This window comes from Muscardinus avellanarius, assembly GCF_963383645.1.
Source record: "Muscardinus avellanarius genome assembly, chromosome: 17".
Taxonomy (NCBI): Eukaryota; Metazoa; Chordata; class Mammalia; order Rodentia; family Gliridae; genus Muscardinus; species Muscardinus avellanarius.
The window spans coordinates 14,634,894-14,661,559 of NC_137803.1; the positions used below are offsets into that span (position 1 = coordinate 14,634,894).

A 26,666-nucleotide genomic window follows, 5' to 3' on the forward strand; every position below is an offset into this window, starting at 1 on the left:
TCTATTTTAATTATAATCATGGTCCTTGATTATAGGAGTAAAAGTAAAAATTCTAGAATAAAACCAAGAAGATAATCTGGATCTATAATACTGTCATTAGAGAGGTCCACTTTATATGTAATATTTGTGTCCAAAAACATGGAGCTACATACATATATACAGATATTACACACTCAAATTGTAGTTAAGAAAAATAGAAAAACACATATTCAAAGTAATTATAAGGCAAAGTTATCTTCTCATAGAATATATTTTAAAAGCAGGATAGTTTAATGTCTACATGATATTTTCATTTTATGATAGGTTTTTACTGTAGTATTTAGTCAGTCTTCTATATTTTATACACTTAGATAATTCACATTTTCTCTCTATTTAAAAATGATACTGCAATGGACATTTTGTTATATAAATCTTAGGTGGTATTTGTAACTATTTCCATCATATAATTACTAGCAGTAAAATACCTGCCAAAAATAATGTGAATATCTTGAAGAATCTTAATACTTATTCCCACATTGACCTCTTAAATAGCAGTGCCTAGTTATATAGTCAGTAGGTTAGGGACTATTATTTTTTCTGAAGCTTTATCATCACTATCATCCCTGGGTATTATTTTTGACCATGTTGAGGATTGAACTCAGGGCCTCATGTGGTAGGCAAATGCTCTACCACAGAGATACATTCCCAGCCACTCTGCTAAATTTATAACACATATATGCATCTAGTTTTTATTAATTTTCCATTTTGTTTATAAGTTTATTAATACATGTCCCTTTTGTTGTAAGATGTCTCAAATTATTGTAGGCACAGATATGTGTATGTGTGATTAATAAGAGTGATATTTTATTGATATTTTCACCCAATAATATTACTTATACCAATGAGCATTTGCAATCTTATTAAAAATTAAAAGCCTCTTTGATTTCTCAGGAATCTTCCCTTTTCTTCGCAGATACTTGAGTAAAAATATGCTGTTTTTTATTACTTTTTCATATTGTGTTTGCTTTTGTCTCCAGCACAGCATTAAATATACAGTAGATATTCAAAATGTATTTGAGCTGAATGCATTCACTTATTTGCATACAATGTGATTTTACATTCCATTTATAGTTTTTTGGTTATGAGTTCTAGAAACTTCTTTCTGTGCGTGTTTTGTCCCTACATGAAAACTAATTCATCATGTTACTTACTCATTTCCATAGCAAGGACAGTAATATTATGCCAAGAAAATTCTTCTCGGTCCAGAGGTCTTGCAGTCATCAGGGCACCTGTTGTAATGTCAACATAGAAAAATCTCCCAGGGTCACTGCTTCTGTCAATGGAGTATCTGCAAAAACACGGGCTATGTTCATCGTGTGCATTTGTATAAACATAGAAGAGCATACTGCAAGAGAGTACAGAGTGCCTACCATGTGAAACATGGCACAACCATCTCTGACTTATGAATGCTTGGAAGACTGAGGGTTCATCTTGCTCAATATCAAACAGCAAGCAAAAATTTCAGCACAAAAATACCGCTGCTGCTTCCCATCAAAGGAAAAAAAAAAGAAAAGAAAACAAAGAAAGAAGGAAGGAAGAGAAAGAAGGAAGAAAGGAAGGAAGAAAGAAAGTAAGACAAGCAAGGTGCCAAGAATTCAGAGATAGTTGTGAACTATCTAACGATCAATTGATGTTATTTAAAGTTTAAAACTGATGTTATTTAATGTTTAAAACTGAACCAAGAATTATGGGAAACTCTGAATATCATCCTCTATGTATTTGTTCAAATTCAAATGAGTTTTTGAATGCTAATATGAAACTAGAAAAAAGAAGAGAAATATAGTTCCGTGGTTCTAGCTCTTGTAATGAATATCCATTTATTGGGAAGAAAAATTTGGCATGAGGTCCTTTGTAAACATGCTAAGGCTTGCTTCTTGAAAATACAACAATGATATTTACAAACTGAAGACTTCTTTATCTAGAGAATGCTCTTAGTAGGATGGGCCAGGTCTGTTTGGGTTGCTTATTATAAATGAGCCTAAAATTTATGTATTTATGGGGATATATCTTGCTAAAAAATGTCATGTAAGCTACATAATGAAGTAAGGTATTATAAACTGATATTCTATAGCAAAAGTGGATTTTTCTACTCAGATGATGAACCTTTCTTAACTGCTTCCACCTTTTAATGTTCATCCTGGACCAATGTGCATCTTTATGCAGGAAAAGGAAGATATTTATAGCTATCCAAGCCTGATAGTTTTAAAGCATCCTTTCCTCATTTTGTTCTTGCTTGTTTCCTTTGAGTCATTATTGTAGTTGATATGGAGTAAGATCTATAATTCTTGTTGAATCAGATTTGGTGAGATCTATAATTCTTGTTGAATCAGATTTGGTGAAATGATTCCTTTATTTTCTTTAACTTGCATTATCTTACTAGGTCCCCATTTTTAGCTATTCAGTAAGGATGAAGGGAGGCTCATGCATCAATACGTTTAAAATCCTCAAAAAGGAATTTTGATAAATAACAATGATTGAGAACAAGCATAAAAATCTTATGTAGTTTTTGCTCACATCTAGCAATTATTGTTATTTTAATTTTATTTTTAATAGGAAAATGCTCATATTTATGGGACATAATGTGCTGTTTCAATGTATATATACATTGTGGAATGAAAAAAATCAGCCTAATTAACATACCTAGCACCTCACATACTTATTTCCTTGTGGTGAGAACACTTAAAGTCCACACTTCCAGTAATTTCGAGGTATGCAATAATTAATATCAACATGCTATATAAATGATCTACAGAATTTAACCCTCCTGTCTAACTGAAATTTTATACCCTTTAACCCAATCTTCCTTTTCCTTGCCCACACTACTGTTGCTCTGGGCCTCTGATAACCACCATTTTAATCTCTACTTCTATGAATTCAACACTTTTGGAGTCTTAATATAGAAAAGATCAAGCAATATTTGTCTTTCTGTGTGTAACTTATTTTACCTAGCTTAATGTTCTGTAGATTTATTTATATTGCTGCAAATGACAGGCATCCCTCTGGTTTTTTTTTTTTTTTTTTTTTTTGGTGGTACTGGGGATAGAATCCTCCTACCTAAAGACTGAATAGTATTCTGTTTTGTGTATATATCACATTTAAAAAATTCATTCATCTGTTGATGGACACATAGGTTGTTTCTGTATCTTGGCTGCTGTGAATAATGCTACAATGAACATAGAAATAAAGGCACCTCTTCAAAATAATGGTTTTAGTTCCTTTGGATACATACTCAGAAACAGGACTGCTGGATCATATGGTAGTTCCATTTCTAGTGTTTTTGTGTAACTTCCATATGATTTTCCAGAATGACTATACTAACTTCCATGCTTATCAACAAAGTACAAGGTTAACTTTTCTCCACATCTTTGCCAACACTTCTTATCTTTCATCCTTTTGGTAATAGGATGAAAACAGCCATTCTAACAAGTATAAGATGATAACTCATTGTGGTTTTACTTTGTGTTTCCCTGATGATCAGTAATCTTAATAATTTTTCATATATTGGTAGGGTGTGTGTATGTCTTCTTTTAAGAAATGTCTATTTAGGTACTTTGCCCATTTTTAAATAAAAATTTAAAATATATTACAAAGTTAATCAAAATAGCATGGTACTGACATATAAAAACAGACACATTGGCCAATGGACTAGAATAGAGAGCCCAGAAATAAACACACATCTATGGTCAGTCAATTTGTTTTTGATAAAGATACCAAGAAAATTTAATGGGGCATTGGGCATGGTGGTGTAGTACTTGGGAGGATGAGACAAGAGGATTGCTGGTTTGCAGACAACCTCAGCAACTTAGTGAGACTCTGAAAATAAAAAGATCTGGGAGTAAATCTTGGAGGTAGAATGCCCTTGTGTTCAATCTCCAGTACCACAAACAATAAAAAACCCCAAAGAACACATAATGGAGAAAAGACACTCCCTAAATAAATAGTATTAGGAAAACTGACTATCCACAAGCAAAATGAAATTGAATCCTAATTTCTTACATAAGAATCAACTCAAATGAATTGGAGACTTAAATATAAGATCTGAAACTGTAGAACTATTAGACAAAAACTACACACCATTTTATTGGTCAGTGATTTCTTGAATATGACCCCAAAATCACAGAGACAATGAAAGCAAGCACAAATGGAGAAATGAGGTTGTACCAAACTAAACAGCTCTCCAGAGCAAAAGAAACAATTAACCGACTAAAGAGAAATCCTCACATGGGGAGAAAATACTGCGAGTCATACATTGAATAAGGAGCTGATGTCCAAAATACATAAGGAACTCTATTTTTAAAAGACCACTAATTATAATAGCTATCATTTGTTGACTACAGGCACCTTACCATCTACTTAATACATAGCTTCTTTTAAAAATTTTGTACTCTCTGTGAAGTTAACATCACAATTATCAGATAAGAAAACCAAGGCTTGGAGAAATTAAGTCACTTTTATATAGTTATGTAGGTAATATGCATGACTGAGATCCGAGACCATATATGTAAGACTGTGACTATGGTGTTCATTATAAATTGTTTAAATAGTAAGCAAGGAATATACTGTGTTCAAAGTTCTAAAGTCACTCAGGAGTTGCAGTCTGTATCTTAAAGCCATTGAGACAGAGAAGCTGCTATTTTGGTATGAGTAAATTTCTTTAGTGAATTGTTTTTCAGACTTCAGGTTAGCAGCCAGGCGTGGTGGCACACACTTGTAATCCCAGTGCTTGGGAGGCTGATACAGGAGGATTGCGCAGGTTCGAAGTCACCCTCAGCTACTTAGTGAGGCTCTCAGTAACTTAATGAGACCCTGTTTCCAAATAAAATATAAAGTAGATCTGGGAGTATAGCCCAGAGGTAGAAAGCCCCTGGGTTCCACCCCCAGTACCACCAAAAAAAACAAAACAAAAAACTTTCAGGTTAGCAAATTGTGATGTTAACATGCTGGATTTGCATTATTAATTAATGTTATGACTTGCAATGAAAGAAACACTGTGCCAGACTATCCAATGCAATGAGGGTAAATTTGGTGTGAAAGTTTTGTGATATATATACATACACACTATTATACACACACACAGTATGTGTATGTATATATATTGTTGTTCAGGGTAAATTTGGTGAAATATATATGTTTATGTATTCATTAGTAAAATGTTTAGCTCCATACTATATGTATTTTTGCAGAGGTTCAGAATGGCTGATCAGAGTTAGGAGTTAAAGAAGTAGCTAATGATCAAGGGCTAAAGAAGTTGGCATCATTTCCGTTATGACTCCCTAAGAGTTCAGAAATATGTGGAAGCAACTTAAAGTCTCTCCTTGGGACCTTATTTAATGAACATTTAAAGCAGCCCAGGCACTGTTCAGTACACACCACATCTGTTGATTCACTTAATCTTCACAGTGACGCTGTGGGGATAGGTACCATTGTGATCTGTGTTTTACAAGTGAGAAAACTGAGGTTTGGAAAGGTTGAGTGATTTGTGCAAGGTCACACATCTGGGAAGCCTCAGCAATCCAGCTTCAGTTTTCTGCACCTTAACAGTAGACAATGCTGGGGTTCTATGAGTTTATCTTAATGAAATAGGAACTTACCTCTTCAAGGTAAGCCATAATAGCAAATAGTTGACTTTTTATTTAAAAAAATTTTTTTTGTGGTACTGGGGATGAAACCCAGGGACATTCTAACTCAGAGCTACACCCGCAACCCTATTTTTTATTCTTTATTTTGAAACAGGGTCTCACTGAGTTGCAAAGGGCCTCACTAAGTAGCTGAAGCTGTCCGCAAACTCTGGTCTCAGCCTCCTGAATCCTGGGATTGCAAACATGTGCCACCACGCCCGGCTTGACTTTTTAATTATAAAGAAAAACCTGCCTAGAAAATTCATTTAAAATAAATTGGAACTTTAAAAAAATAATTCGTGGTTTAAAGAATTTAATTCTTTCTTAGGAAAAAAATACACTGGTCGGCTCACAGCCATCTTATCTTTCTGCTCCTTCTCACCCATGAAAAAGGCCCAGCAATTGGTCCATGGAGTTGTAACCCTTATGGCAGCTCTCCAAGCTGGAGACATAATGCTGAGAGTGAGAAGCACTCAAACCCACACCACCATAGTAGATGGCACAGATGGTGTCGGAAATGGAGTGATAGAAATAACTAGGTGCCGGGCCCCCTGACAGAGCACCTGGTCCAAAGAGCAGGATCCTGCCTCAGGAAGCCTCTTTCATCAAGTGGAATCCCCCTTTCCAGTTTCTCAGTTTCCAAGACGAGGCCCGCACTGGGGGAACAACAGCCACATTTCTCTGAATGGGGCACCGGGCCAATATCCAGGAGGTGGGAGAACAAATTAAAGGTGTAGAATCCAGATGGAAAATGAGGAAGTTGGGACACACTTAAGAATTTTCTTTCTCTAACTGTAATGTTCCCACCTACCATGAGCCAAACAGGTATAACACACACACGCATAACTGCCTGAAGCAGGCAGTAACTGGCATTTGTTGGAATCCCCCCCGATTGTCTGCTTGGGTGCAGACATTCTCCAGATTTGGAGTTGATGTGTATAAAGGCATCCTGGGAAGCCTGGATAAATCCATACACTCTAGGATGGCACAGGAAGGTGGCTGTTTCTACATCAGCAGAAGCCTACCTTAGTTGCCAAATGTTTCACTATCCTGCTTGCCAGATATCCCTTGATCATGTATTAAAAACTCACCGAATCTAAGCATTGTTTTTTTTTATATACATAGAACTAAATCTGGAGACACTGTTTTGGGGTTTACCAGTAAATGGCAACCAGATTGTATACCATCAGCTTCCTAGAATGGAGATTACAAATGTCCTAATAATCTTTCGAGAATGTTCAATGGCCTTTAGTTCATAACATTTTAACTGCAGGGGATACGTTGATTATTTTGGTGAATTAATATATATTTTTAAGAGTAAAAATCTCATTTATTCTTTTGTCTATATGTGTGGTGCTGAGGATTGGATTCAGGGACATTCTACCTCTGAGCTATACCCTCAGACTTCCCGTTTTTTTTTTTTTTTTAATTTTGAAACAGGGTCTCACTAGGTTGCTAAGAGTATAGTTAAGTTCCTGAGGCTGGCCTCAAACCTATCATCCTCCTGCCTCAATCTCCCAACTACTGAAATTACAGGTTTGTGCCATCATACCTGGCTTCTCATTTATTCTTTTTAACAAAAATGCAGATGGATTAGCCATATAGTATATAACATATACACATTATTTTAAAACCAAATTTATATAAAAGTAAAGATATAATGAAACATTTTGAGAAAGATAAAGCAATTTCAGATAGGCTTATTAACTGATACCCATAAATTACGTTTGGAACATTCTTTGTTGCTATGGGATAGCATAGGTAGGGACCTTATATGTAGCAATTTAAATTCCATTCCTTTTTTACAATTAAAATGCAAAGGGAGAATTATCCCTATTTCTGATAGCTGGAATTCTGCTTTTGCCCATGTACCTGAGCCCTTGTCTTGTTCCCTCTCAATCTGGGACCTGGTTCTTGCCAGTTTCTCTTTTAGGGTACAGCATTCTGCCTAAGAATAGCCCAATGGACCCTGCTCTGGACCTCTGGCCTGACCAGTCTCGGGTTCATCCTGGATGAGTGCTATTGGAATAGCCCATAGAACCTTCCTGAGGCCTGCTGACAGTTTTCAACTTGTCCATCATCTGAAATAGCATCTTCTGTTAGCCAGACAGGTTCCTTGAGTTTTTTTTTAAACCTCATTTTGCTTCATGCCAGTAGTGGATCTAGAACCGCTGGTGTTTCTTCTTCATTCTTAAATCCATCTCAAGATAATGACATTAGACCTAAATAGCTGAGGCACACCCTAGAGCTGTGTGTTGTTACCTGACTGTGTTCAGCCCCTTTTGCTTCTTTGCTATTCGGTACTGTGTGACTCCTAACAGGTTCCTATTTCCAGTGTTTTCCACATGGGGATCAAGATTCAGAATCTGGGAAGGTGTGGAAGTATCCACGAGATATTCTATTTTAGAAATGGGATCTGATTTTTCATGCTTCTGCTATTTTGTAAGTCCCCCATAACATTTTATTCCATAAAGTTCTCCCCATAGTATTGTCTTTGATATTGGTAAGTTAATTTAGATTAGTAGATATATAATTAATTATTATCATAAAGTGTTTATTCTTGGCTTTGAAAATATGAATTTACAATATAATCTATTTAGCTTTTGTTGTGATTTTATGGGGATGATACGGTTTCACTTCTCATTCTGTTTTACATTAAAAAAAAACCTTAACATTAGCTGGGCATGTACTTGTAATTCCAGCATTTGGAAGGCTAGGACAGAAGGATCGCAGCTTGCGGACAGCTTCAGCTACTTAGTGAGGCCCTTTGCAACTTAGTGAGACCCTTTTTAAAAATAAAGAATAAATTATAGGGCTAGCAGTATATCCCAGAGGTAGAAGGACCCCAATATTCCATCCCCAATACTGAAGAAAAAAGCTTAAGGTTGAAATATTACTTTTATAAAATTAAAATAAAAGATGAGTTTAATCAAATAAAAGAATTCAAATGGGTTGTGGGATAACTCAGACCTAGAGTACTTGCGAAGCTAGTATGTTTAAGGACCTGAATTCAATCCCTAGCACTGCAGGAAAAAGAAAAAAAGCTAAATTATTTTAATACCTGAACATGTAAAATGTTTACGAGTTGGTTAGAGGGAGAGGATCTCTCCCTAGTATTCTCTGGAGGGAGCTATTCTTGTTAAACTGCAAAAGCACATTTTCATTAAATATAAAACACCATCAGGTAAGTGAAGTAGCCAGTCGACAAAACAGACATTTGATAAACTGGGGTGTATTTAAAATGTGTTAAAAGCACTAAGGTTCCAGATTCATTTTACTGTGTGGCTTTCAACAATCGGTGTGACAGATGGCCTCAAACAGCCTTGGAAGCCTAATCTCTCGTGTCAAGCTTCAGAGGCTTGGCGGTGGCTCTGGAAGGCTGGGGTGTCAACCTGTCCACCAGCTGTTGGCATTTTGGTTCCAGAGTTGAGGGGGAATGGCCATGGTTGTAAGATCAGTTCTGCCCTTTGAGGAGAAAGCATCTTGTTTGGAATCTTTCATTTCAAAACATACCTGAGAGAGATAGATCTGTGGGATTACAGCATAGACCACTCTCTGGCTGTATATTTTCTATTGAAGCTGGGACTAGTTTCTGTGTCTGTTCTTTTTATAGTATATGAAAACATATATCGTTTATTTTCATTTTTTTAAATACCAAAGGCATATGAAAGTTGAAAGAAAGTACAGCGATCACCATTCTATCCACTAAGAATTGTTTTGACAGTCTGACATTTGTGTCTGACTATGCTTTATCTTAATTGGTGGTTCCCCACAGGGGGTGCTTTTGCACCAAATCTCCAGGATATTGGGCAATATCTGGGGACATTTTAGATTGTTACAAGTCAGGGGGTGGTACTGGCATTTAGTGGTAAAGGCTAGAGATAATGCAACACATCATTCAATGGTACCTATCATCCAGGGCAACCTCTCACAACAGCACAGAATTATATGGCCCCAAATGTCAATGAATCAGTGTGTGTGTGTGTGTGTGTGTGTGTGTGTGTGTACCAAAGGAAAGTAAATTGTTGATATGAGACTTCATTTTCATATAACATGACAAGTCCATGCTATTTAAATAGAAAACACTCAAAGAGAATCTGCAGAGATGGGATAGAAAAGGAAAAAGCAAAGGAGAAAAGCACTGGAAAAATTACACAAAAAGGAAGGGCAAATTCCAGGACATAAGGAAAAGGTGAACTCTGAGGAAAAACCTGATTGAGTTGTTGGTCACGTCTGGGTCCTTGGCAGAAATGATCTGTATGGTTGTCCCAATGGCCACGTCTTCAGGCACCTCCACAAAATAAAAGCCAGGTTCAAACACAGGGGGCTCATCCACGTCCTCCACACTGATGTGGACTGTCGTCGTGTCCTGAAAGGGGCCCAAGTTCAGAAAACGCATCTCTAGATGAGGATTGGCTCCCTCTACCTTTAAGGTGTAGCTTCTCTTGCTTTCGAAACTCAGGGGCTGAAAAGTAATGATGGGAAAAATGATTAGCTGCTGGCATATATGTTCAAGGTCCAAAGCATGTGCAGTATTGGTGGCTGGTGGGTAGGCAGACCCACACATTCGTTAATATGGTGGAAAAGAGGTACAAGTAAAAAACAAGGAAACATTTTTTTTTCTATTTCTCTGTTGTTCTTAGTTATACTGTCAGTTTCAATCTTGGGTAAGGAAGATGCTGGAACTTCAGAGGTAAATAAGGAAGTCAGTGGGGTTATATAAAAAACCATTTATTCAGCCCTTCCTTCCTTCCTTCCTTCCTTCCTTCCTTCCTTCCTTCCTTCCTTCCTCTCTCCCTCCCTCTCTTCCTCCCTCCCTCCCTCCCTCCCTTCCATTTGTGGTGCTGGAATTGAACCAAGGGACATTCTACCTCTAAACTGTACCTCCAGTTTTTTTTACTTATTTTATTTGTAAACAGGGTCTCACTAAATTGCTGAGGCTGGCTTCAAACCTGTAATCCTCCTGTCTCAGCCTTCCCAAGTACTGAGATTACAGCTGTGTGCCACCATGCCCAGCTTAGCTTAGCTTTAACTTGTCTACTACTTAATCAGTATGTCTTTAGAGAGAGTCCTGGGGACCTCTTTAGTCCTGACCCTGTTTTCCTGGGACTGTTCAAGTTTTAAAGCAGAAAGTTTTATATTCTGAGCATCCCTTCCATTTCAGGCCAACCAGGACAGCTGGTCACTTTGTCTTCATAGAGGCTTACTCATTTTAAAAGTTGGGTGACAATTAAGAGCAATAAGGGCCCGGGATTTTCTGTTTTCCATCTTAAGAATTTTTTCTTGAGTTCTAAAGCAATAGTGATTCTTTCTGTGTTCTCCTAAGTACCTCAAAGTGTTCTTGGAGCACCGTGTCAGATCATTCTTTGTATAATTAGTCCAGCAGATATGATGTTTTTTAAAAATTCATTTAAAAATTCTAAGTCAACCTCTCATTTTATAGACCCAGAAAGCTCAAAAGACTAAACTAAATTGACATGGTTATTCAGGATCTCTTCTAAAATGCTGGCCCAAATACATGAATTTCTCATCCAGAACTAGTAAAGTTCCATCTAATTTTTGCTCTCTTTTTGATTTATCCCTACCTTCAGAATGTTTTGTTTCAAAATAAATACAGCACTTCAGGGCAGAGAGTAAACTTGATTGCTATTTCTGCAGAATAATCCATTTTTTTTTAAGGCTGACAAAAATGTTTAAGTGTCTTAAACGACAATTATCTCAAAACATCAATAATAATAAAGAAATCATGGAAAGTAGGTTCTATAAAGTAATTACAGGTGTTAGCAAAGCAGTTACTAAAACTTAAAAGTCACATGTCAATATGCCAGTGCCTCACACTTTTCTAGCTGAACATCACTTGTGCTTTTTTTTAAAGAGACATGTTGAACGTCAGTACCTTTCATGTTAGAAAGAGGCATGTGTTCATTTAAGCAACTGCTTCGCTTTTGAAAAACATCAGTAGGAGTTGCTTTGACTAAATATGTTATTTTCAAATTCTTATAAAAAACTTTTCTGTTTTCTTGTTGTTGTACACATTTGTTCAGCCCTTGGTGCCAGACATTGTGTTCCACACATGCAAGTGGGTTCTCAGCCATTTCTATTAAACCAGGCAGCCCACTTGCACCAGCCTACCTCCTTCCTTATTAGTCAAAAGGCAAAAACATGAACAGAAATCTGCCACTTATGTTATATTTGAAGGAGTAATTTCACCAATTTATTTGTACTTGTTGCTTCAATCTATACGCCCCCCCCCCCATTCCAGGTCACTTATATTCTCTTAAAACTCTTTCCTTACGTATGGGTAGTCTGAAGTGAATACTTCTTCCTATTAGGTTTGAGCTAGGGAAATTAATTTTCTTTCCCCTTCATTTTAAGTCATTTGTTTAATTTGGTGGGCTTTCGGTATCTGCTTTTCAAATTAATATGCGATTTGCATCCATTAAAATGAATAATTTTTAGTATGAAATTGTGTTGATTTTTGACAAGTTCAGTCATGTGTCCACCATGATAATGTAGATAGAACTATCTATCACTGCACCTTGGAGTCAGCCCCTGTGTGGCCATGTCTTCTTGTATGTCCAACCCTGTCCTCAAACCTATGATTCTCCTGTATAAGCCTTCCAAGTACTGGGATTACAAGTGTGTACCACCACACCCAGGGACAAACCTCTTAATTTTGATGAAATCTTACTATTTATTTTTTGTACACTGAGCTTCTAGTGTCATGGCGAAGAAAATGTGTCTAGTCAAGGTCACAAAGATTTTCTCCTGTCTCTTTTTGTAAATTTTATAATTTTAGTTTTATATTTTAATCATTTGACCCAGTTTGAGTATCATTTGGTGAGGTATAATTGTTTATTATTTTTTGCATATTGTACCTAATTGTTTCAGCACCATTTGTGGAAAAGACTAGAGTGAGTGTTTAATTATTATTGAAATTTCTTTTTAAATAAGTTACTTGATTTTTAAAACTAAGATTATTGTTTTCCTCACTTTCACCTTTAAAATTCAGAGAAAACCTTGCTTCAAATACCCTCAGCTTTAAATTATTCACATCTGGAACATGAGTTTAATTTTTCTATCTCAAATAGTTTTTGTTGTTGTTTTTCTAAACATCAAAGAATTGCTTATTTATAAATGGCCTAATAGTAAATCGGAGTAACAAACAACCTCGGCTTCACAGTCAAGAAACTCCCTAGAGTTAAGGAACACAAAAATAAGAGGCCATTATATTGTTCGAAGTGGGCTCATGAAAATTAAGGCACAAAATAATCATGCAGCTTTAGTTATTAATTAAGCAGACTTAGATTATCCATCATCTGTTCCCAAAGCATTTTATTGTATTTCTATTATAACTCTTCTTATTTTGTATTACAAATATTTCTAAGGCAAAGTCAATGACTTAGATTTTTACTTCCCATGCCTAGCAAGGTCTAAGATCCAAAATGTAGGAAAAACAATTTTTTGTGTGATCATGAATAGTACAAAAAGTCTAACATGTGCGGTTTGATGATATGTAAAGTTCTTATGTTATCATATTTTGATAATTCCAAGATGCACATTTTTTCATAGTTTGATACTCTAGAAATGTAGTTGCTTCCCCAGTTGATAACTTCTTAATGTTGGCTGTTGGCTTAACAGGAGATGAATGGGTGTAGTTGTTGCTGGTGCAAGTCGGACCCAGTCACAGGCACTCATGCTGTTTTTCTTTAGCTGGGTTTTGCACATTGTTGGTACTGAGTGTGTTAGACTCCATTGCCTTCTGAATGTCTTCAGAAAGATTATACTGTGAGGCAGCACTGGAACAAAAGCTTTTGTGTAGGGAGAATGGTATGGAAACACCAGCAAAGAATAAATCTGATGTTAGTGAAGCAAACATGTCTAACTGTGTCTACATGAGCTCTTTAAATAGCTATAAACAAAAAATAAAAATGAGCTTGACCTCTAGTTCAATTCCCCATATGAAAACAAAACAAAACATTATATCCTTTAAGTTGTCAAGAATTTTTTTAAGGTGCTATGTAAAACAGTGATGAGAGCTGCAATCCATAGCCTCCAGGATTTGATGGAATGCAGAGTTTTGTTCTTTGTAAACTGCCTAAGATGAGAATGGACTTTCAAATATTGCTTATTGTGTACCGGAAGGTGAGAGATATTCTGAGGGCTAGAAAATGCCACAGCATCATACTCGCACAAAATAAAGAGCATCCTGAAAATTATATATTTCGGGCATTTAAGAGACTGAAAATCAATTGATTGATTACTTAAAAGCTAAAAATGACTCAAGGTAATGGGTAGTAATCAGTGTGGCTTTATGAAGATCCAATTCTATCAATTCATCTTAATTTCTCTTTTTTTGGGAAAGTGCATACTTTTTAGACAAATAATAGGTCTATGGGAAATAAATCAAAACTTTTGTTTCAATTTCATGTGACATTATTAATGACAAAGTGGGAAGATAAGTGTGGATTAGACATCTGAGTGAATGTTGTTCCAGAGGTATGGATTGAGCAGTCAATAACTTCTAAAGTATTTATTATATGTGACTAGTCCATCTACCCAACTTATTGACCTCTTACTTCATTACATTTTCTGGCAGCCTATAAGCTCAGGAAAAAAAAATCAAAGTGACCTTAAAAATTGATATATGTTATGATTACATGTGGATATACTTCTGGTAAAGACAATGAGAAAATATTCTGTTTTATGAGGTTTAATCTTCTTTTCCAGATAAGGAAGCTGGAGAAAAGACATTTTGAGGTTCATCAAATTGTAATATTAATGGATTTTAAAAAATAAATGGCATGCCGGGCGTGGTGGCGCACGCTTGTAATCCCCGCGCTTGGGAGGCAGAGACAGGAGGATCGCGCAGGTTCGAAGCCAGCCGCGCGCGCTGGCTTAGGAGACCCTGTTTCCAAATAAAAATATAAAAATAGGTCTGGGAGTGTAGCCCGGAAGTAGAAGGGCTTCCAGGAACCCCAGTACCACCAAAAAAAAAAAAAGGCATGTGATAAATTCTAAATTATATTATCATAATTTAATATGAATTAGTGTTATAAGATTATTTAGAATTCTGGTCTTTTAAGATATATAACTTAAATATTGAGTAGCCTGAAAACTCTTTTTCTGATTACTTATTTTTTATTAGAATGTTTTCATTCAAGATTGATAATTTTCAAAATTTTGAACATTGACAGTAGTAGTCATGGTTAGAAACATATTACTATTTAATAGAATCATGCCACGTAGGGAAATGCTCTTAATTCTGTGCTATGCAAAAAATTGGTATTACTAGTTTAGTCACCTTTAAAATTTTTAGAATATTGTTAATTCCCAAAAACCGAGAATAAGATAAGAAATGACAGTGCTTTGGATGCGTTCAGGTTTATTTGATGATTCAGAAGTTAATTTCAGCATTTGGTACTGTTTTAAGGTAATTATGCTGGTTAAAAAAAGATTTTCGGTTGGCAATAATTCTGAATGTGTCTCTTCCTTTGCTGTCTTTGCTTCTACTTTAAATACAGAAAAAGCATGTGAACACATACCTCCTTCCCTGCTAACACAGTGGCAATTCAGTTCTCTGGAACATCACTTAATAAAGGTATTATAAGACACATTAACTTGTGCCACATATTAAGTTAACGGCCTTGCCGTTTTTGTCAAGGTCATCGGTGATCTCCATGTTCCTAAAGTCTCTGGCTGATTTCCAGTGTTCTCTGACCTTTAGTAGTGTTGGTCACAGGTGATCACTCCCTCTATGAGGATGCTTTCTTCCTGCCTGCAGGACACCACTCTCTTGATGTCCCTCTTGCCTTCTTGCTCTTCCTCATCTCCGTCTCTTGTGTTTGCCCCTCCCCTGACCTCTTCATGTCCGGTGCTGCAGGGCTTATTCCACTGTCCTCTTTCTGTCTATGTCCAGTCCCCTGGAACCTTGTTTTGCTTTATTTAAGAACCATTTATAGGCTTATGGTACTCACATTTATATTTTTAGCCCACATCTCTTTTCTAGACTCCTGGTTCCCTAACCAAAGCCATTATACATCTCTGCTTGAGTCTCTAGCAGATGGTGTACATCTAGAATGGAATCCCAGGACTTGACAGCCTTGCCACCTGCTTTACTTGCAAACTGCTCTATCTCATTTAATGAAAACTCTATTCTTCTCTGGCTCAGTTGATTCTTCCCTATCCTCATCCAATCATTACAGAAATTCTACACCGAAATATATACCAATTCTGACCCTTCTCACCTCCTCCATCCCCCTCAGCCTGGGACGAGCCCCCTCATCATCTCTTACCTCAATTATTATAATAGCTCATCAGTTGTTTTCCTTGATCCTGTCCTTGTTTGTTTATGTTTTTTCTTCTTCTCCCTGTACAACCTACTGTGTAATTATTTTATCATAAAAGTCCAGTCATGTCACATGCCTGTTCAAATCTTCCAACTGCTGCAGTCCTTAGAATCAACATGTAGGTCCTAACACAATCTGGCCTCTCTGTTGCTTTCCTAGCCTCATCTCCAAATAGTCTCCACTTCTCAGCCTTATGAATCCTCTTCTTGTTATTGAAACACACCAGGCATGTGCCCACCCACCTCAGCGCATTTGCACAGCTGTCTTTATGTCTGGAACACTTTCTTCAATAGCTCCATGCCGGTTCTCTCTTCTCTAAAGTGGCTGTGGCCTCTTCTCACTAAAAGTCATTTAAGGGGCATCTTGTACTGTGGTCACTGTCAGCCCACCCAACTCCTTGTCTCTGTGCTATGCTCCAAGTCTGTGACTTTGTTCCGTGTCTCTGTGCTATGTGTTATGTCTTTGCCTAAGTGTCACTTCTCTGTGAGGCCAGTGTCAACAACCTAATTTAAATTTGAAGTCATCTTTGTTCTCCTTATCTCCCTTATTTTGTTCTATTTATCCTTCCTTCCATCACAATTGCCACCGTGTAATGTACTGCTTTATTGACAAACTTGTTCTTTTGATTGTCTTCTTGCCCTACTAGAATATAAGCTCCATGAGGGTAGAGACTGTATGTGAGTGTGTGTGAGTGTGTGTGTGAGTGTGTGTGTGTGTGTGTGTGTGTGTGTGTGTGTGTGTGTGTGTTACTGGAGGTCTAACCCAGAACCTCACACATGCTAGGCAAGTGCTCTACCACTGAGTTACATCCCCTTGCCCTTCTTAAAAATTTTTATTTTGAGACAGGGTCTCACTAAGTTGATCAAGCTGATCTTAAACTTGAGATGCTCTTGCCTCAGCCTTCTGAGTATCTGGAAATATGCTTTTTCTAACTTTTTACATTAAATACCTAGAACAATAGCTGACACTTAATAGGCAATTGGTATCTGTTGAATAAATAATTCATCGCAGCTTTTAAAAACACACTCAAAATAAAAGGATTAAATCAATGAATTTTTAATTAATGCATTTCATCAGATATTTGTAGTGTGTTAAAACTTCCAATTTTAAGAACTGTTTTATCTTCCAGTTGAGTTTATCCATATGTCCTTGTGCCACAGAAACTTGGTATTTAATTCCGAAACAAAGGAATTATAAGTGATGAACATCATCCACCAGCTTTGTTTGATAAAACTTTTTCAAGTTTAATTCACTTTTATGAATCTTCATAAGGCAATTAAAAATTCCCGCATGTTATTTATTGATTTAGAAATCTCATAGTTTGCATTGTTATTTACAATGCACTGCAGTGAAGATGTGTGATTCAAATATTAAGTCATTATTCTCATTACAGAATTAAGTCACAAAAGTTTTTTTTAAGTGGCTATGGTTAAGTAGGAGAAATGACATATTTCTAACATTTTTTTCATGACCTGGAACCCTTTCTGTGAAATGATGACAAAGCGAGTGTTTACATGTAAGTGTATGGAGAAGATGTTTGTTTCTTCCCTGAGACAGGGTCTTACTGTGTTGCCCATTTTTGCCTTGAACTCATGATCCTTCAGCCCGAGCCTGCCTACTCATTGAGATTACAGTTGTGTACCACTATGCCCACATTTTTCTAAATAATAGAAAACAGCTTATATTAGAGGATCTGAATAAATGCATATTCACAACAGTCCTTACTAGCATTTCATACGAAGTATCCATGAGAAGAATTTGGACAAAGGAGTTGAATTACCTTCTTCACAGTTATGATACCGACTTGGAAATTAGGATCTGTGTTAATATCAAAGGCATCAGCACCATCTCCATCTACAATAGTGTATTTCATTTCTGCATTGATTCCTTCGTCCAAGTCCTTGGCAAACACTCTCCCCACGGTGGAGCTAATTGGAGCTGATTCCAGCACACTCATCTGATAATGTTCTGTGAAGAGAAGCAAGAACGTGGCATTCTGGATACTCTGTCACTTCAAAAAAAAAAAATACCTCCTCATTATCACATCATAGCAGGCATCCTGTGCAAAATATCTTTTTCTTGGTTCAAAAATTAAAGATTCAGTTTTACAGGTGAAAGTTGAGGTTCAGAGAGACTGTGCAAATGACCATACGGTTCTTATCCTAGATAGAATGCTCAAAATAGCAGGACTACTCCTAAGAGCAGGGCAGGTTAAAAGCAAAAGTACTTCACATTTCCAGTGAATCTACTGTTGGAGCAGTGGGAAAAACCTTGCTTTCCAATCTCTTAATGCTCCTTAATAAAGGGAAGTATTTCCCCAAATGTCAGTTGATTCTGGGAAACATAGGGGAAAATGTGTTACAAAGTTCCCTTCCTTCCTTCCTTGGATTGATCCCAGGGGTGCTTTACATCAATATCCCCAGCCCTACTAATTAAGCAATTAATTGATTGCTTGACTTAGGAATGAAACAGGATCTCACTAAGTTGCCCAGGGTGGCCTCGAACTTTCAATCCTTCTGCCTCAGTTTTCCAAATGACTTTTTGTTCACATATCAAGTACCCACATGTCTCTCCATGGCTGAGACAGTGTGCTGGGTCCCTGTTTCTTTGACTATTTGCCCAGAGCTGATGAAGATCAGTGGATGGAGCTAGAGTTAAGAACAGCCACAGAGAGCAAGCTCCACTAAGTCTGTGTATGGTCCATCAATTTGTCCTTGTAACTGTGACCTTCTGGCTGCTTCTTCATGGACAGACCCCTGCTGCTCACTATCTTCTTGTTCCAGAATAGAATACTAAATTTTCTACAATGTAAAAAGCTCAGAATCGGTGATGCTTTCACTTTTGACTTGATACTCTGATTCGAAATTAAATTTAGTTCACATTCATTTCCATTAAGTTATATCTTGGCTAGCCTACCTTCTCTGGGGCTCAGCTTTTTTGATGTTCTTTTTTATTTTATCAATCATAGACCAACTGATAACAAAGGAAAATCATACTATCATTTTTATTGCAGTACTGGGATGGAACCCAGGGGCATTGTACCTCTGAGCTACACCCCCAGTCCTATTTTTTATTCTTTATTTTGAGACAGGGTCGCACTGAGTTACAAAGGGACTCACTTAGCAGCTGAGGCTGGCCTCGAACCATGATCTTCCTGTCTCAGCCTCCCGAATGCTGGGATTACAAATGTGCCCACACCCAGCTCAATCATAATTTCAATACGTATATGCCTCTTCTATTCTAATACTGATTGTGAAGTACAAGAAGCCTGAGGTGTAAGAGATCAAGTTTCACAAAGACTTGGGGAGAACACAGTGCCTAGGCAGCTTACGGCACCTCACCTTCACTGGAGAAGAAATAATGTTTGTTCCTTGCAAGTTTGAGTCAGAAAACCTCTACCGTACTAAGCTGGCAGGCATGTGGATTCCATAATCTCTTTATATTTACTTGTTCTTGATGGATTATGCTTTGTTATTGTCGAACTTTTGAGAAAAACATGCAAGCATTTGCATATAATTTTCTCCACACCAGAAAAGCTATGCTTTTGTAGTATGTAGATACGCATATAATTTCTACATGTGATGCTTTATACAAGAAATAACTCACTTGAGATATGAATACTCCATTATACAAGGTTCAGTGAAAGGTGACCGAGCTTGCCCAGTGTAAAAGGGTATGTGTGTCATTTTTTCAACGTCCCACAGTTGGTTATGGTACCATCTGTGATAAAGAAGCCAAGTGGAATTCCTATAACGAGGACTCGAAAGAGTAATAAGGCAGAAGAATTGATTTGAGATAAGTTTCTAAAACAGCGAGATTATCCAAACAGTTTTAGCAAATAGGGTGATATTTTATGGTGAGTTAAAATAATTTGTTAAAAGTTAAAAAAATAATAACCATTTTAGAAGACACAGAGTTAATGTATAAAGAATGCTTAGAGGCACAGAGATTTAATTGCTTTATGTGCTTTCATTGTGACTTTTATGCAATACACGTCATACTCCCACTCATAGATTTTTATTATGACTGAACTTGGAAACAGTGGCTCCTCAAAATGTATAGTTTAGAATGGCATGAGGATTTTGGTTTGGCAGAGGAAGACTAAAACCACATTTACTTTATTACACAAAGCTGTCATGTCTGGGGGCAACATATATTTCCTGTAATATGTCCAAGTCCCCATATTTCTGAACTATGTAATAACTTTATCATTCTGCCCTTTATGCCTTCATCAGAGATAATTGTATAATGCCAAATTATAAAAAGTCAAATAGTTTAAGAATGTTCAAGAGTCTACAGCATACAGTGAGCAGAATGGGAATTTTTTCATGAACTATAAACATGGAATCCACAGGATCAACAAAGCCACAATAAGCCACTCCACGTGGTATTCCACAAGCTGTCCTAATAATCAGGGTCTCGTACTATAAAATGGATGAACTTAGTAACCTAATTACTTGGGCCATATGTGAAATGCTTATCTAGTATCTTGCCTTTTTCTTTTGTGAACCTTTTTGAGAACCTGGTATATACTCATTGCAGGTAAATATTTGAGCTCTCTTCTTATATATAAAATAGAAAATTCACTTAGTCTGGCTGATTGAAAATGCTACTCTTGAGCATATATATATATATATATATACACATATATACATATATACATAAATATATATATATATATATATATATATATATATATATATATATATATTTGGGGTGGGAGATAGTTTAGATTCTTTTTAAACTCCATTTTCATGAAGTCTTTCACTTGGAATCGTGGCTGTGCTCTCCCATCTCTTTAGGCATTTGATTTTCCAACTCATAGCTCCGGTCCTGGGCTAGGATGCACTGTCGTAGCTCTATATTTCCACCTTCCTTAAGGACACTCAACCTGATTGTTCTACTGTCACTTCATATTTAAATCTGAATTTGTCTCCTTTCTTCCTGGCCACTGGCTCCATTATGCATCCTGTTTCTATCAATAGTACAATACTTCTCCCTGTCACCCAGACTTAAAACTTTGTCAGCTTTGACTCCACCTCCTGCCTCTGTTCCCTTATTCAAGACATTAAGAGGCACACATCCAGGTTTTCTTATTTGTCCCATGCCACGCCTTCGGCCACTTACTGAAGTCCTTATCAGCTCAAATCTGGACCATAGGAAAGCCTCCCAAGACAATCCCTTGCTTCTGGTTTCTGCTTTGACCAGCTTACTCCACACATGGCTTCCAAATTAGCCTTTTTATATTTCTCATTCAAAGACCATGTGGTGGCATGTGCCTGTAACCCCAGTATTTAGGAAACCAAGACAGAAGGACTAGGGGTTCCAGGACAGCCTCAGCAAGTAGTGAGACTCTCAACAACCTAGTGAGAAGCTGTTGCAAGATAAAAATAAAATGAATCTAGTTATCTCCCCACCAAAAAAGAGAAAAGTTTGTAATTCTAGTACATGGGAGACCGAGAGAGGATTGCAGGTTTGAGGACAGTCACAGTAAATAATGAAACTCTCATCAACCTAGTGAGACCTTGTTTCAAAATAAAAATAAAATAGAAAGGGATATTTCTATGACTATCTAGGGATATTCTAGAATGCCCCTGAATTCAATCTCCAGTATGAAAAGAAAGGAAGGGAGGAAGGAAGGAAGGAAGAAAGAAAAAGAAAAAATAAAGAAATGCAACACATTTGAAAGAGAAGGTCTTGATTTTAGAGGCTCTGAACATAAAATGACATATGCAACTTTTGCAAGATACACACACACACACACACACACACACACACACACACACACACACGTTTCTACTCCTGTGTAGGTTTCTACTCAAATGAGGTCTACCGAGCAGAGATTTTTGTTTTGTGCATGGCTCTGTATTTCATACCCAGAATGATGCCTGGAACACGTATTTCTGATGGCTTCCTCATTCTAGGATGTTTTCCTTTCTGCCTATTAAGTCCTCTGTATTCTGTAATCCTCCATTAAGTTCCATCCTTCTATAAAGACTTCATTCATCTCAGTTTATTGTGAAGAAAAAAAAATCCAGCCCACAATCATTTTGCACACATTTCAGTGTTTCTTACTGAAGGACCAGCAACTTAGAAACCTACATGCACCATTTGTGAACTATACAAATTGGGCACCAAATACCTTTTATTTATTAAGTTTTCCTATGTCTAGAATGTGTATTCCCCAAATGGATTATTTGCAGTGCTGGGCATGGAATCCAAAGCCTTGCACATGCTATGCAAGTGCTCTATCCCTGGGCTACATCCCAAGCCCCCCTTGGGTGGAGTTTAAGTGTCTTGGGGCAGGGATTGGGTCTTGAGTGCCTTGTGCCCCTCATGCCCAGTGGCCTTCCCAAACAGGCTCTCGGAGCCTATTTGGGAACTGGTTGGTTTAGAGAGCATATGGGCGTGGCTGCACATTTCGCTTAGTTTTAGCAAATGCAATTTCAAGGTGGCAATGTCATCCCTTGGGGACAAAATTGGATTCTGGTGGGGGGGGCGTTACATGGTAAAAAGAAAAATCTTAGTGTGGTGGTGCACGCTTGTAATCCCCATGCTTGGGAGACAGAGACAGGAAGATTGCTCAGGTTTGAAGCTAACCATGCTGGCTTAAGAGACCCTGTTTCCAAATTTAAAAAAAAGTATAAAATAGGTCTGGGAGTGTAGCCCAGAGGTAGAAGGGCTTCCAGGAACCCCAGTACCACACACACACACACACACACACACACACACACAAATCTTAACTAAGGTAAGACTTGTAGCCCATGAAAGTTGAGTCCTACTTAAAATATCTTATTCTTAGCATTTAATTTTGTACAGGCTGTGTGTGTGTGTGTGTGTGTGTGTGTGTGTGTGTGTGTGTGTGACAATAATTAGGGGAAATGTTTTAAAAAGCTCCACAGGGAGATAATAATATAAAGTTTCAGAAACACTGTTTTAATGCTATGGAAAATTGAACCCCAGGAAAACGGTCATCTAAAAATTGCACAATAAATGTAGAAAAGGAATTCCTGGATCATTGGATTTAACACTTCCCCTGCACCTCTGTAACAGGTGGGTCCCTCTAGTTTGAAATCTGTGCTCTTTTTATTTTTTTCAGTACTTGGGGTGGAACCCAGGGGCATTCTACCTCCGAGCTATACCCCATCCCTATTTGGAAACAAGGTCTCACTGAGGCTGGCTGCAAACCGGGATCATCCTGTTTCAGCCTCCTGAATGCTAGGATTATAAGACTGCGCCACCACACCCGGCTGCTCTTTTTTTTTTTTTTTAAGTATGCTTTTATTGGTGCACTGTAGTCTCACCTCAAAATGCAGTTCACAGTGATAGGCACATACATGCATCTTGTTGGTTGGGTACTCACTCTGCGGAAAGCGGGGTGGGTTATCATTAACATCCGAGAGGGTGATGTTGACCGTCGTGGTCCCAGCCAATCCTCCGAGCTGCCCTCCCATGTCCTTGGCTTGGATGATCACTTCGTAGTATTCTTTGGCTTCTCGGTCCATGTTCATGAGTGCTGTCCTAATTACACCTGCAAGAGGGAAATTTTGTTTCTATCTTGTCAAACTTTGTTTGACTTTTTTTTTTTTTAAGAAACAAAACCATGAGTCCAGTTTTTAAAAGATTTCTTCTCAGTTTCTCTCTAATGCATTGTAAAGGTCCGGAGTTGAGGTGCACATCACCTGTTTTATTAAACTAGAGGTAAAAAAAAAAAAAAGAAAGTAACCAACAAATGGCAAATACACTAACTATTCCAGCAGGAAGAGCTCAGATGGCTGATGTTTTTGGTGACATTACTTAAAGAGAACGGGAGGGGGCAGCAATGGTTCTCTTACGGACTTGGGGAATCACTGTCTAGGGAGATTTCAGACTGCTCTGTCTCACCAAAGAAAACTAGTGCAGAAAACAAAGCCTCATAGGTATACAAACCTGTGACTTTTAATAATTCTCCTTTATCTGCTTCTCTCTTCTGCCCCTAGAGCTCTTGTGGTTTGAATCACGAGATTCTGTAGATAACTTTCTCCCCTTTTTTTTTGCCCTGTCTCCCTACTCCCTGTGAGTAGGGCTGGATTTCTGACTTGATTTTGCTTTTGTCATATACTCACTCTGTTTTGTTATGTTCTGCTTACCCCTGTGCTTCCCTGCATTCTGTGAGCTCACACACGGAAGATGTGAATTGTTTTTTACCTGGCATTAAAGATGAACTTCCCCAGACAGGAAGTGATGGCATAGTGTAAAGATAAGGTGTCACTGGAGAAGAGGGGTTGAAACCAAATGCACTGACGTGTGTTCCTTTTGATTCTGCTAAGGATGCACAATAATGTTTTATCTCCCTCTTAACCCTTTCTCTTAGAAAAGTTGACTTCTGTGCACTCAGGCAAAGATTAAAGGCTTATTTTTTGCAAGTTTATGACATGACCCCGTGGCTAAAGAGATCTTTTTGCATGAAAAGGGAAGGGACCAGGGATAATAGCCTGTCTGCAGCTTATTACTGGCAGATATTTATTGCATTTAGTAATAACAGCATTCTGAAGTGAAACATGTCACATTTTATTAAAAAAAATGCCTCCATGGGTACAGCGATAACTATTTTTTCATGTATTTTTGACCTTAAAACTAAGGATGCCCCCTGGGTGCTGTCAAAATAACCTAAGAGTCTTCTTTGGATAGAAAGGAAACATTACCTTCTTCTTGTCTGTATTTTTCCTCTCTGCGGGGACCCAGAGTAGAAGCATGGAAGTTACTGTTCCCCAGTAGTAGAAGTATGGAACTTACTGTTTTATAGAAGTTCCTCACTGCAATTATTTTTTCTTTCCTCCCACTCATTTTCAGTCCTTCATCCTCCTGTTTCTATGATATAATTCTCTGAATGCCTGGCTACCTTTAGGACTCCTGGGGAAAAACATTTCTTGCAGGTTGCTAATTATCAGAATGTCATGGTTTGTATTTTATTCCTTTCAGATAAAGGGATGACCTTGAGGGCTCACCACTCATGTTACCTCTGCAACTGTTTCTTTACTCGAGCTTCTTCTTTTAGGTCTTTGTTTCCTCCTATGTAAAATGGGGATAATAACACTTACCATATATTTCACTACTGCCAAAAATTATTAGGACGTTCACATATCATAGTGTTCATGAAAATATTTCAAGAGGGGGAAAGCCTGGCACAGGTGTAAGATAATGATATAATAATCATTCTGCCCAACACAAATGTATTAAAGGAAACCTCCTTTCTTAGATTGAAACGTGAAGCGTATTAAGTTCTGCGGTCAAATTTCTCCGAATGAACTAACAAAACCCCCACACTTTTGTTGGCTTGTCTTTTATTTATTTTTTTGCCTTGGTGTTCTTTGCCAATGAGTCTGCTCCGTCATCTCCCCTACGAGAGCTTCCCTACCAGATCCTTCTTTTTAGGGGCCACACCCCTTGTGCTCTTTCCTCTCTAGTCTGAACCTGTCTGCCTCAGCTTCCATTCTTTCTAGATTTGTGCTCTGCTTATTAGGATGGTGGCAACAACAGCAGGACAAGGATTATTTCTATAACCAAATGACCTTTATTTGTTCTTCATTTCCCAATTTCGTCCTCTGCTAAGTGGATATCAATGGGCTGAATGATTATCCAAAGGCTCTTTCTGCCTTCAGAATCATGATTCTAGTTGTAGAGTGAGCCCAGGTGAATGTGTCAGTCCTTTCTGGTCTTCTTGGAGTTATAACAGACCTTAGGCACTAGGAATAAATACAGCTGTAGTAGTTTTTGGAGGCTAGCGAGGGCATATTTCTGCACAGGCAGGGCTTTGGCCTCTCCAGCCAGCCCTGAATGCTCTCTATGTATGGTGCTACTCTCACCCATAGGACAGTGCTACTTTGCTCTCTTAATCTTAAAGCTTATAACAATCTTCTTTGGTTAATACACTCCCTGGAGAGCCCTTGAAAAGGACAGTTGAGTCTTGTCATAAGTAGCAGTTACAAAGGATTATGGAACAGAGCAGGCACTTCTAACTCGACTCTCACATCAGATACCTGTTTTGGAGTCCACAGAAAAATATGGCTGGCCCTGGAGAATGCTGTACACTACCCGGGCGCTGTTGCCATAGGTCGGGTCATCAGCATCTGTGGCTGTCACCTGGATGACAGAAGTACCTGTGGAAAAAAAAGTGTTGGGGAGGTGTCAAGTCCAGTTGCTAAACTTCAGATACAACCCAGAATGGCCAGTCTTAAAGCGTTTGTAGATATTACATTTGCTTCAGGAAGAGTCCCCTTCCTAGGTCAAGGTGTGTGTGTGTGTGTGTGTGTGTGTGTGTGTGTGTGTGTGTGTGTTGCTGGGGAATGAACACAGGGGCATTCTACCTCAGAACTGCACCTCTAAATAAATGGAAAGAGGATCTTGCAAGTTGCCTTTAGCAATTTAGCGCTTGCTAAATTGTTAAAGCTGGCATTGAACCTGTGATCCTCCTGTTTCAGCCTTCCCAATACTAGGATTACAGGAATGCATCATCACTTCTGACTATGCTTAAATTCTTAGTAAACAGTAAGAACAACACAGATTTTGGGGTCTTCATTGCTCTCCAATAATAACAAGATCCTTTGCCCTTTTGAATCAAATACTGTGTGTATGTACGCATCTGTCATCTACTCTTTTGTTTTTAATGAATCACAACTAG

At 37.7% G+C, this 26,666-nt stretch overlaps 1 protein-coding gene across 1 annotated transcript in view; it reads right to left on the reverse strand.

Annotated features, from left to right (window-relative positions):
- The window catches only part of CDH20 (cadherin 20), a gene marked incomplete at both ends in the record, with an annotated part of 50,969 nt that overhangs the window by 14,065 nt on the left and 10,238 nt on the right, over nucleotides 1-26,666 (reverse strand). The window contains 5 exons of the mRNA XM_080714815.1: nucleotides 1,191-1,327; nucleotides 9,869-10,122; nucleotides 17,787-17,974; nucleotides 23,370-23,537; nucleotides 26,026-26,145. Of these exons, the coding sequence (XP_080570941.1) occupies nucleotides 1,191-1,327; nucleotides 9,869-10,122; nucleotides 17,787-17,974; nucleotides 23,370-23,537; nucleotides 26,026-26,145 (867 nt within the window). The remainder of the gene's footprint in view (nucleotides 1-1,190; nucleotides 1,328-9,868; nucleotides 10,123-17,786; nucleotides 17,975-23,369; nucleotides 23,538-26,025; nucleotides 26,146-26,666) is intronic.